The sequence below is a fragment of the Ictidomys tridecemlineatus genome, chromosome 1 (assembly GCF_052094955.1).
Source record: "Ictidomys tridecemlineatus isolate mIctTri1 chromosome 1, mIctTri1.hap1, whole genome shotgun sequence".
Classification (NCBI taxonomy): domain Eukaryota; kingdom Metazoa; phylum Chordata; class Mammalia; order Rodentia; family Sciuridae; genus Ictidomys; species Ictidomys tridecemlineatus.
The window spans coordinates 129,676,437-129,688,889 of record NC_135477.1 but is presented as its reverse complement, the minus strand read 5'-3'; the positions used below and the strand labels follow the sequence as shown (position 1 = coordinate 129,688,889).

The following is a 12,453-nucleotide window of genomic DNA, read 5'->3' as shown; positions in this document are numbered from 1 at the left end:
TCGGACAGCAGTTATCAGGCAGCCCTCCCTCCTCTGTGGGAGAAGAGCTGGCTGGTAATTGCCCACAGATGTGGGCAGGCAGCAGTGAGCACTGTGCATTTCGAGTCAGGAGCCCGGGGCTCACCCTGGCTCAACTGACATCCTCGGAGTGGTCCACCTCAAACCCCTGTGTCCCCTCTCTGGCTGCTTTCCTATCTGGGAGGTAGTGGACACTGCCAATGAATACCAATAAGCTTGGGCTCCAGATGATTGTGCCCTTACCTCATTTGGCTTCTGGCTGAATGGGTGACCGTGGGCCAGTGCTTTGCCTCTTTGGGCCTCAGTTTCCTCCTCTGTGAGCAACAGGGAAGTTTGTGAGCTCCAGGTGGTAACAGCATAGGTGAGGCACTTCACCCAGTTCCTGCACTTTGTGGGGTGGTCCTGGGGCTGCTAACAAGAGAGGGCTGCTCTCTCTGCCTCCTGCACAGGACCACTTGGCTACGTTAAGGATGGTAGCCCACAATGACCCCTGCCCATAGAACAGACTGGACACCACGTACACTCTGAAGGCTTGCTTTGTCCTCTTGGTACCTTATGCAGTACCTGGGACCACTTCAGGGCTATAGGAAGGGACTCTGGGTGTTTTGTCCAGGACAGGCTATGAAGTATGTTGGAGAGGGAGGGAGGAATGAGGGGACCCCTAGACAGCCCTGAGTCCCCCTCCATTTCCTGCAGATGCTTCAGAACCATGTGGGCAGTGGGTCTTTGGGATGAAGTTGTTTTTACAGTCCTCCTCATCAGGGGTGAGGGGAGGGAGGGTCAAGGGTCTCCATCTCTTCTAAGGGTCAGAGCTTTGAGAGCTAGGGTGCAGTGTATGCAGGAGGAGCCAGCTACGTGCATTTTAATTGTGTTTGTGAACATTACCTCACAGGTCACTGCTGTGTTCCTCAGCACTTACTTAGAACATGCCTGGCAATTAGTAAGCTCATAATTAATATTTGCTGGACTAATTTGATTATTATAATGACCTCTGGGAGTCAATATAAACACTCTCCATTTTACTGATGAAGAAATGCCCAGAAAAGTTAAGTCAATTACCCAGAAACACACAGCTCAGAAGTGGAGGAGCTGGGATTTGCGCGCAAACATTTCTGACTCTAGAAACTTGTGACACGAGGCTGGGTGGGGCCCTGGACCCGGCATAGACTCTGAGGACGCGCCTTAGCTGTGGGGGCCCCCTCAGCATTCCACTGGGGGTCATCAACCCTGGAAGGCCATGTGACCTTGGGCAAGTCGGTCCCTCTCTGGGCCTCAGTCTTCTCATAAGTCAAACAAGGAGCATGACCCAGACCATCACCAAGCTCCCTTCCAGCCCCAGAACAATTCCAGGATTCTAAGCCACGCTGGCCCGGATCAGCAGCAGCACAAGCTCCGCAGTGTATGCGGAGATCATGCATATTTAACTTCAAAATGAAAGGGTTTTTTTTTTCCCCTTACCCTTTGTCTACACATTACAGAAAGAGGTCAGGATCAATGGCCACTAATGGAAAATCCTAACCTGCAATACGAGGAGGAACTTTCTAACAATTGCAGGGGCCCCTTAATGCATTTGGTTTCTCAGAGAGCTCGGAGGACATGTTCCTGCAGAGTCCACATGCTCATTTCCCTGGGACACTAAGAGCCACAGAAGTCTGGGAGGTAGGCCTGTTAGAGGCTAGGTGGATGACCTTTAGGGTCAGTGGACTCCAGGAGGTGACAGCATGGGTGCGGTGCTCAGCCCAGCTCCTGCACTTGGTGGAGTAGTCCTGGGGCTACTGACAAACCCCATCGGCTCACATTTCAAGAGAAAGTAAGGCTTTAACTCAAATCAGTTATGGGCTCCAGAGGTGACAGAAGGAGTGGACACAGAGACCCAGCCTTGTTGGGAGTAAGTGTGGAACTGACACAATTTTTGCTTCCAGTGCACAAGTCCACTTCATGTCCCTCTCTGGCCTTCAGGTTCAGAGCATCCAGAAAAGAATGTCCTGAACCCCCAACCCTCGCTCCAGTGCTCCATCCACCCAGGGGCTTTCTGGGGTACCCCGCCCCAGCCTGGTGCAGGACTTTGAAAATCAAAGTGTACTGCTTTCACTGCATTAATACCCTCGCTTCTCCTGCTTCCGATCAGGCTGTTTGATGTCTCAGGTGCCCGAACCTTTCATCTGCGGGAGGTACGAGCTCCTCCGCCCTATGATGGAGAGGGCTGTCCCTTGGGAAGGCCAGAGGGTCAGGAAGTTCCTGAATGTCAAGAGATGAAAAGGACTTTTGGGGTCACGTGGTTTGACTTCCTTGGGTCCAGGAAGGAGAAGGGATGTGCTACAGGCTGTGCAGGCCGAGGGTGATGGCTGAGCCTGGGACCTATCTTCCCTTTGCTGTATTGTCACCACCCCTCTAAAGACCTAATATGTCGTCCAGTGCTCAGCTTCTGGTCTCGCTGGGGGAAGTTAAGGGACCGATTTGGACTGAAGGGAAGTAAAGCCATCTTGACGAAGGTTGGGAACCCCCGTGGGGTAGTTTTCTGGGCCAGGAACCGTTGGTCACATCACTTCTCCATTCTGGCCAGGGTTTCCTCTTAAAGAGGAGGGAGGGCAAGGGAGAAGTTCAAGGGCTCCAGGGGTCCAGCCAACTTTGCCTTCAGCTCCCAAGAGTCCCTTCCAGGCTCTCAGGGCTGCTTTACCACACTCTGTTGCTTACTTCTCTTTCCTGGAAAGTGAACCCCCAAGAGCTGTGATCCCACCGGCGTCTGAGCCTAAGCGGACATGGAGGGGCAGAGAATTCCAGTCCTCCCTGGAGGGACAGGGCTCAACTCTATAAACACGTCACAGGAGCCTGGCCTCTCTTAACCCAGGGCACTGGACTTGAGGTAAAGGATTAGCCTTGACCCCATGGACTGTGGGCGACTCCATCTGGCCTGTACTGGGTTCCTTATCAACTGCCAGCCCGAGATCCGTCTGCTGAATGCCTAGTGCAGCCGTGGGTAGAGAAGGAGAGGCACTGGGAGATGGCTGGACGGAGGGATGGACAGACGGACAGATGGTTTTTACTTTCGTCCAGGGAGCAGGGTGACTTCATGAGCATTCAGCTTCATCAGGGCCCCATGTTTAGAAGAACGTGCACTTGGTCTAAGGCTCAGCGGTCACTGTCTTGTCATTCTTAATATTTTTCAACCAGGATGCTTGTTTTTTTTTTTTTTTTCCTTTTGCACTTGCCCCGGAAGTAATGTAGTTGGTCTTGCCAGGGGCTTCAGGCTGGGTTTGTGGGGCCTCATCCTGGGAATTGGCCTCCCTGACTCCCTGCCCCCTATCCCAATCCATAGCCTCCCACAAAATGCCAACCCACTTATGTCACTGTCCTAAGTGGGGCTCCCCACCCCCAGAGTGCTTGGTGTTACAGCACGATCCCAGGAGAGGCTAGGTGCCCACCATTATCACCAATGCCCTGAAAGGTTGGCTTCACAGTGTCTCCAGGGCAAAGCCAAAATCCTCACCTAGCACCCCAAACCTTTCCCAAAGGTCAGCTTCCTTCCCTGCCCCTCATCTACCTCTTTGCTGAAGAACCCCAATCTCTGGTCTAACTGATCTCTCTACCAATTCTCTCAGATGCCCAACCACTCCTGCCTCCCTGGACTGCTCACACGGAGTTCTATGTTACGCCCCACACTGGCATCGTCTGCCAAACAGCTCAACTGAACCCCAGAGGCCTAGCTCAAGGCCACCTCCCTCAGGAAGCCCTACTCTCCTTCTCTACTGAACTCATCATACAATTGCAATAGTATTTACTGAGCACCTATTATGTGTCATCTCTACTCCTCACAGCAGTGGAAAAGGAGGTCTCTTATGCCATCTTGTAGGAAACTGAGACTCAGAGAAGTTAAACTCAGGAAGTCACACAGTAACAAGACAGAAGAACTAGACTTAGGCCCAGGAGACTAGACCTGCTGCTCCCAGCCTGGCTGAGCTCCTGTGCCATTTTTCTGCCCTGGGTGGCATCAGGCATAATCCATTAGATTTAAGGTCCCATGTGTCTGTTCTGCCTCAATCAGCCTGTCCCATTTCCTTTCTGAAGGGAAAAGGTCACCACTGCCTGCCCATCCCAGTTTCCCAGCCTAGTGAATCCTGGGTTAGCAGGGGCAGCTGAGGCCCCTGGCCTGAGGTCTAGAAGAGCCCATTCTACACAGCCATTTGATCACCCATGCTCTGTAAGTATCTATTGAGCACCTACTGTAGGCTTAATCTCATATTAGGAACATGGAGCTATCTCAGATAATTGTTAGGTATATTTCCTGATTTGTGGGGAATCAAATTGTGGGACTAAGACAAAGGTACAGGAAAGAGCCAGTTGGCAGACAGTGCACTGAGAGTCATCGGATCTGGCTTCTGGTCCTAGGCTGGCCACCGAGTGTGTCCATCCTTGCTGAACTAGGAAGTGAACTAGTGAACGAGTTCCCAGTGAACTAGGAAGGGATGCTGCTGCCAACGTCAATAAAAACAGCAGCTACCCCTTCCTGAGAGCCCCTCTGGGAGAGTTTTCCTGGGCCATCTCATGTGTCACATGCATGCCTTGTTGGTGAGCCTGGCCTGGTGGGGTCTCAGCTGTGTGCTGACTAAGTGAATGACTGATTCTCCCGTGAGCGAATGAATAAGAAGAAGATGGCCTCGGGCTTTGCAGAGGGCCGTGGGCCAGGCCCCGTCCTGCACATTTGCTTGTATTAACTCCATCAAGAGCCTTGACAGCTCAAAGGCAAGTCAGAGACGGAGTCTCAGAGAGGCTAAGGAACAGTGAGTGGGAGAATCAGAGGGTGAAGACTGAAGAAGGGGGTAGGAGAAGAGATGCTGAGAAAGCGAGAGGTCACCGAGACGTGGAAGTTTCCCTTCCTCCTGCTTGGCGGCCTGGGAGGGCTCTGAGGGGAATCTCAATGTTCCATAATTGGCACCGACTAATGGCAGGTTTCCTCATTAGCCAGCTACCCCTGCCTGATTTGCAGGCTCTGGTCTGGTGGGGGAAGGCTGCCTGCTGGTGGGTCAGTATGAGTAGGCCCCGAGGCCAGCCTGCCCCCTGGCCACTTGGCTCTGAGAAAGCATTCTATTTGTGGCCCCCAGCCCGGCTCATGGCTGATCCCAGGCTGGCAGCAGCCCGAGGAACAGAAGGTTTGCTTGTCTGCGCCTGCCACACCCCCCTCCCTGCCTCAGCCTGGGACCCCTCTCGGGGGCTCCTTTGGCTGCCAGGGCCTGGTGCTCTCTGTTGCCATGGCACCGGCCGGAGATGAGGCTCTGGAGGGTAGGGGGGCAGGGAGGGCAGCCAAGGGATGGTGAAGGCTGCAGCTCTGCAGCCCCAGAGGCCTGGAGCTCAGAGTGGGGCAGAGGGGTGCTGGGGCCTCAGGGGCAGCCTGTGGCAGAGCTGGCCACACACCTAGGCTGACTGCCTGGAAGCTCCACCTCAGATGCCCTAGGGACAGGACCAGACAGAGGCTATCGTCCACATGGACCCCTCTCCTCAACCCTATATGCTTACCTTTTGCAGAAGGATTCTGATTTCTCACCCTATGTTGACTTTTAAATTACTGGGCAACCTGAAGCAGGACCCCTGGACACACTGCCCCTCAGTGAGGGCAGGAAAAAGACCCTGCTCTGGGAGATCCTCCTGTCCCTGGGGGCCTGGCTTCTATACAGACCTTGTCAGGGTGAGCTCCATGTGGGAATGTTTCTCTGTGGATGGAGTTTTCTCTGGTAGGTGATGGGTAGTCTCGCTTTTTTGGGTAGATTCATTTTGTTGTTGTTGTTGTTGTTGTTGTTGTTGTTGTTTTTCGGGGGGGAGTGTACAGGGATTGAACTCAGAGGCACTTAACCACTAAGCCACATCCACAGCCATATTTTTTATTTTGAGACAGAGTCTCAATAAGTTGCTTAGGGCCTTGCTAAGTTGATGAGGCTGACTTTGAACTTGCCATCCTCCTGCCTCAGTCTCCGAAGCCTCTGGGATTACAGGTGTGCACCACCGTGCTTGGCTTGCATTCAATTTTAGGCTCAGACCCACCTCAGTTGCTCATAGTTCCTCTGCTTTTTTGGCCAAGTGACTTGGTTCCCCTCTAAGGGATGTTATAAGGATGAAATAAAATCCCTAGATCATCCCATTTAGCAGACTGCCTGCTCCAAATTAATAGGGGCTTTTGTTTGTTTTCAGATTGGGGAGTATTAGAAGAGTGAGTGGAAAGAAAGATAACCTGGGATAAGGATAGAGAAGCTGGGGGACAGAAACAGGACCAAGAGGTAGAAGACACAAGAAAACAGATTGTGCTCAGTGAAATAAAAACATTCTCTGACAGTCTGACCTCTGAGGACCTGAGCTGCCCCAGAATGGAGGGGGCCATTGGTGAGGTGGTGAGATCCCTGTCACGGGAGGTGTGCAATTGCAGAGAGGGTGGGGAGACACAACTAGGGCTATGTATGGCCCCTTCCATCCCTAAAATTGTAGGTCTCTATGAAAAATGTAGCACAGTTTCCTCCTCTAACTATCAGCTTCCCTCAGCTCAAAAAGAGTGTGAAGGAATGAAAGAAATCCAGAGACAGGGTGAAAGAACAGGCTGGCGACTGCTTAAACATGTCTCGCTCTGGCTGGTTGTCCCCTCTGCTGGGCTCCAGTTCATCGTGTCCTGCCTGAGAGAGGTGGTCACGTAGGTGTTGAGCCTGTGTGCTGGGTGGTCAGTCTGCTCAGGATTGAACACTGGAGCCATTATGGCAGGCTCTGTGATCTTGGGCAAGTGATACGATCTCTCTGGGCCTCAGTTTCCTCATCTCTAAGTCAAGGAAGCAGCACCATGCCATGGGATTGTTTTGAGGATTAAGTGAGATAATTCACACAGAGCTTAGCCCAGGTGATGGGTGACAAGTCCTAAGTCAGAGGTAGCTATGATTCTTCTTGTTATTTTCAAGGCCATTTAAGTCCCTATTTCTTTTGAAAGGCCTGATGAGGGAGGGCCCAAATGAGCTTCAGGAGACTGGGCAGGGCCAGGCCCTATAGCCCTGAGCAGATCAGGGCTGTGGGGGCTCAGCAGGGGAAGCCTGTAAGGCGCCTGTAGGAGACAGGAAGTGCCTGCTGGGCAGGCAGGCAGCAGGCAGGGGCAGGCAGGGGCCTCTGTCCCTCTCTGACCTCCTTCCCAGGCTGGTTCCCAGCCTGCACAGGGACCCGGGCTCCCTCCCTTGGGCCCCCAGAGGCCACGAGGCACACACTGAGCGCTTTCCCACGCACCATTCCAAGTAGCCGCCAGCATCCTCCCTGCCCCCAGCACACACTCGGATGGGTGAGGGGGTGTGCGCCGCAGCAGGGGGCTCGGCTGGGGGACCAGTCTGTTCTTTATCAGCCGAAAGCTCCGTTCCAGACAGATGTTTTATTTTATTTTGGACTTCCAGAAAATAGGTCATTTCTTTCCACTGTGTCCCTGGGGAGGCCTCCCAGGAGAGGAGCACAGCATGAGTGACTTGGGCCCTGGGGAGCTGGGAGGGCACCGCCTTCTTATGGGTCATGACAGACTATGGCAGGGCCAGGGCCTGATGGCTCCTACGGGAGGGGCTATGAAGCAGGCCTTTACCTGCAGAGGGTCTAGGGAGCAAGAGTGTTCCTCTGGCTGGAGTGTGAGTTCAGGTGGGTGCAGGCAGGTTGGAAGTGAGGGGCCAGCAAGGAGTGCTCAGAGTAGCCAGGTCTGTGCTGGGGGAATCGAAATGGGGGTCCATGAAACCCACCCTGTGCTTCTATCCACGGGGAGCTCCAGAGCTAGAGCCCATGAAAGCCCCAACCTGGTCATTTGTGCTGTTTTGTTCAGGGGGTGCCGTTAGGAAGGCCCCGGGTCTAAAAGCAGCATGGCATAGAGTTGCACTTGGGGGTCAGCCCCCGTAACTGTGGTTTGAGCCCGGTTGCTCACTCACTCTGGCCCTCAGTGTGGTCCTGAGGCTTGGGGAGACACAAAAAATGTGTAGGGGTGGCACGCTGAGCCGTCTTCAACAGATAGAAGAGGAGCACAGGATGGAGGAGGGCAGTTGGGAGCCTCCCTTTCTTACCAGGTTTCTCCCTGACACTTGTAATTAGGTCCCCATGCTCCGGACCCCGCCATCCTCCCTGCCTCCCAGGACGGGGCTCGCTGACCCATACTGCAAGACCACACCCACATCTCAGCCCTTTGGGGAGGGCCACATGGGCCAGACTTTCTGCCAAGTCCAGGCTGTGCTGCTGTCACCCTCGTCTTCTTCAGCTGCTGGCAGAGGACTCACTCCCTGGCTCCGGAGTGAGTCCCACACGCTCCCAGGCCTAAGACTGGCTGCCTTCTCTGAGCTGAGTCATGACATCCCGGCTGGGGCCCCTCCCCAGCACCCCCCTCCTCCTCCCCACTGCACACAGCTGCCTTCCAGAGCGGGGTCCTTAGAGTTGCAAGAGTCAGCCCCCAAAGTTGTACAGATGGGGAAACTGAGGCCCAGGGAGGGGCAGGACTGTAACACAAGTGACAACAGAACTGGGACAAGAACCCAGGTTCCCATACTTCCACCGTGAAGTTTGTCCTGGGGCCTATGAAGTGTCACTGGTGTGGAGGAGAGAGGACAAGGCTCCTGGTCAGGAGACTGGAATCAGTGTCCCACTTCTACTGGAAACTTAGCTGGCAACCTTCTCTGAGTCTCTGTCACCAATCTCTGTCTGGCTGGGATACTGCGGGGACACTTCTGAGTAATAGTACTACTCAGAGGGAAGGGCAGCAGCCAGAGTCTGACCCCGGATCCTTGATCCACTAGCCTCAGTATCTCCAGCAGGACAACAGGGCCCAGGAAGGGGTTTGGATTAGATAGATGATCTCTGAGAGCTGTGGAGTCCTGACATTCCAAGACTCTGACACCATGACCCATGGCCAGGCCTCCTCCTTCCTCGGGCATCTTGCTTATTCAGAGCATCCCTGGCCTGAGTCTGCCTGCCCCAAGCAAGCGCCCCCTCCCCTGCAGCCGGGCTTTCTCCCGGTCTGATCTCTGCCTTCAGGCTAAGCGTTCCTCTGTCCACCCAGGGCCGACAGGATCCTCCACATTCTCAACCAGCTCAGTGGCAACTCTTCAATCCTGCTCTTTGGTCTCATTCTCATCTCAGAAAATGGGATCATCTCCCCAGCACACACACACACTCCTGTCCCCGAGTATTTCAAACCAGAAAACAGGGATGCAGGCTCCCCGCAGGAACTTATCTCTCCAGCTCCACAACATCAACCACAGTCCTGCTGATTCTCAGCGAAATCCCTCCCCGCTCCATCTGTTCCCACCAGTGCCCACCCACTCTCTACCCAGCCCCAACCAGACAAGCGCCATGATCACAGAAGCAGCACGCCGGCGTGGCATGGAGCAGGGAGACACAGTTCTATTTTCGCTCTACCCTCCTTGGCTCTGGATTCCTAGACAAATTTCTAAGGTTTTCTCTGCCTCAGTTTCTTCACCTTTAAAATGGAAATAATCACTGTCTCTATCTCAGAGTTGACTGAGGATTAAATGAGTCTATATATGTCAAGGGCTCAGCACTACACAACATCCCAGGGCTTTCTGGCTTATCTGTATGGATGTGATTTCAGGGGTACTTGGGACCCATGTGCACGTAGTTTTGCACTGTCACGTATGCTGGGTACATGGGTGATCTGTTAGGCATGGTGCATCTCCAGTGGGCATGTTGGAGAGCACACAGGCAGCAGTCAGTGCTGTGGTAGGAACCCTGTGACATGTGTTTTGTACGGGCATGCACATGGTGAGCGCCTGCATGTGTTTTAGGAGCGTGTGAGCGAGTGCGTAGGCAGCCATCTGTGCTCTGTGCATGTGCTCACCCCGTGTGGGGCCCCCTCCCCTGCCTGCTTATGTCGTGGGAGCCTCAGGACCCCGAGGGAGGGAAGCCGCTGCTGGCGGATGTGGCCAAGATGGACTGGATTTATTTAGATTAAGGCGGTGGGAAAGGGGTGGGGAGTTGTGTGTGCTTGGAGGAGGGAAGGCTGGGGCTGCCACTGATTCCCCGAACGTGCTGTCCTGGACTTGGGACCCTCAGTCCATTCCCCTAAGGGAACTCCATTTCACTGAGGAGCTGGGCGGTGACCCTATCTTTGGACCTGTGTCTCTCTAACCTTGCATAGAGGGATCCTTAGGGCTTCCTGACGCACAGCACCTCTCTCTGGGCACAGTGTTTGCTTAAGGACCCTGCCCCTTTCTGCTCCAGGGAACTCCCAGCAGGACAGTGTGGTAGGTGGTGGTGGTGGTGGTGGTGGGTGCCCGCTCCCTGATGGCGATGGCTGTGCTGTTCTAGAGTTTGTAGGAGGGAAGGCTGGCACTGAAAATGTCCTATGTGGCTCTTACCTGGAGCAGAGCCCCTTTCTCTGAAGGGAAGTTGTCATAGGCAGAATGCCACCCCAAGTCAGCTGCCCGGACCTCCTAAGACCACAGCAGCCTCTGGGAAGCACAAAATGGTCCACAGGCATTGAGCAGACAACTGGCAGGGTCCAGAATCATTCCGATGGTCCAAGGTCATGTCTGGATGCCCTGATCCTCATTCTGTTGCATCCAATCTCTGGATCTCTAGCTCGCTGCCCCTGTGTCTTTCCTCATTCCACTGCAAGGTTCCATATCCCCAGTTCATCTGGCTAGAAGTCCACGGAAAGACTGTGTGTAAATCCTAATTGTATAGATGGGAACCCTGAGGCCAAGAGAAGGACACAACTTGTCAAAGTCCATACAGCAAGTCAGTGACCAAATGGTCAGAGTCATCTGATGCACGGAGTGAGATGGGTTTATCGATTCTCATGTGACTCTGTCCTTAGGAGTGTAGCCCTCCCTTCTGACCAGCCCCACTTTCTTGAGAATAATGGTGACCAGAACCTTCTCTTTGACCCGTCAAAAAGGCAAGGCTTAAAATAGGGACAGCTCTTTGAGCTGATCTATCCAAACTTCTCCGTGTACAAACAGGGAAACAGTCCCAGAGAAGGCTGGGGACCAGCTCAGTCTTACAGAAGTTTCAAATCTTGTGAGGTGAGCCAAAATGCTCTTTTCATAGAGTCCAAGCAGTCCACGACTCCTGAAGTGTCTACATTCTCCCAAAGCATCTCCGCTTTCCCTGAGCTCATCTCTTCCTCCCTATCCTCTTCCCACAGCCTGGATCCTCTTTTTGCTCTGTGACTAGGTCATGATTCTGGGCCTCTCTGGGCCTCTGCTGCCTATTCAAGAAGAGTCTCTCCTAGCTTAGTCTCAGAGACTCTAAGCCACGCCCAGCCCCAGGCCCAGCAGGAGAGGGCCTGAGGGGAGAGAAGAGAGTGCCATATCAGAGCAGAGTCAGGGGCTGCATGCCATGAGGTCCCAGCCCACACGGCCAACCCAGCCTTCTAGAGCCAGGCCAGCCCCCTTTCAGTGACCTCCCATCTCCTGGCCAACCGGCCAAATTCCTCCTTTAGAATAATAAACAGTGTGGCCAGCCGGGGAGGCTGGGAGAGGAGGGGCAGGGAGGCTGAGATGACCCCCTCCCCCAACCTGGGCTGCTAATGATTTTCTTTGGCCCAGATCTCTGGCAGGAAGGGGGAACCAGGGGGGACCCCTGAGGGGCAGATAGGCCCCTGTGGGGGCTGTTGCTCTGCCTGGGCGCTGCTCTTTCCTGCCCAAAGAGGCCTGGTGTCCAGCTGAAGGGCTGGCACAGTAGGGGTGGGCATGGGGGCGCTGCAGAGGGGTATCAGGAGGGCTGGGCTTTGACCTGGAGCAATTTAGAGAGGGGAGAGGAAGACCAGAGGGGACTCAGGCAAGCTTCTCTGAAGGGAGGGGAGGAGGAGGAGAAACACTGATTTGCTCTTGGGAAAATTGAGACTGGGGTCCACAGCTGAGGCCCTGGTCTCTGTTATCTCCCTTAAACTGTGCATGCAGCCCTGGTAGGTGGTACACTTGCCTTCATTCCACTTTGAGAGCTGGAGACTCAGCCCAAAGAGATAGCCATGGCTCAAGGGGCAGTGCTGAGGGGGGCGCTCAAACCCTTCTCCCCAGCTCTGGACTGGAAACTAGAAAGCCTGAGATGGTGAGGTGGGGGCAGGTTGGGCGTGGCCAGAGCGGGCAGCCACTCAGAAAGTAAGTCTGCAGCCTCACAGCATCAGGAGGCGCCTTGTTGCTTTATCACATGGTCCCTTCCCACATTTCTTGCCCTGTGACTCCCATCTACCTCTGGCCTACTTCCTCTCGAGGCTGCAGACAGAACCATGCATACCTGGCTATGGGTGACTATTTGGGATCCAAGGTATGACAGGCTGCTAAGGGAAGGGACCGAGAAAGTTCCACCCAACCTCAATTGTCTCTCTGGGCCTGGCTTCTGTCCCCTAGCTTCCGGCCCCCAGGCTCTAGTGCAGGCTGTTCCTCTGCATCTCCTGCTCTCTCTCTCCCATGTCTTTGTCTCTCTGTTTCTTCC

The 12,453-nt window shown here is 54.2% G+C and overlaps 1 protein-coding gene across 2 annotated transcripts in view; it reads left to right on the top strand.

Annotated features, from left to right (window-relative positions):
- Pdgfrb (platelet derived growth factor receptor beta) overlaps positions 1-12,453 on the top strand; it is a 37,561-nt gene that overhangs the window by 2,442 nt on the left and 22,666 nt on the right. The window contains exon 1 of one of the 2 annotated variants that reach the window (XM_021725680.3): positions 12,183-12,285. The exons of the other annotated variant lie outside the window; for it this stretch is intronic. Coding sequence (XP_021581355.3) covers positions 12,262-12,285 — 24 coding nt within the window. The 5' untranslated portion in view covers positions 12,183-12,261. Of the gene's footprint in view, positions 1-12,182; positions 12,286-12,453 lie in introns of those variants that run through there. 2 annotated transcript variants of the gene reach the window in all.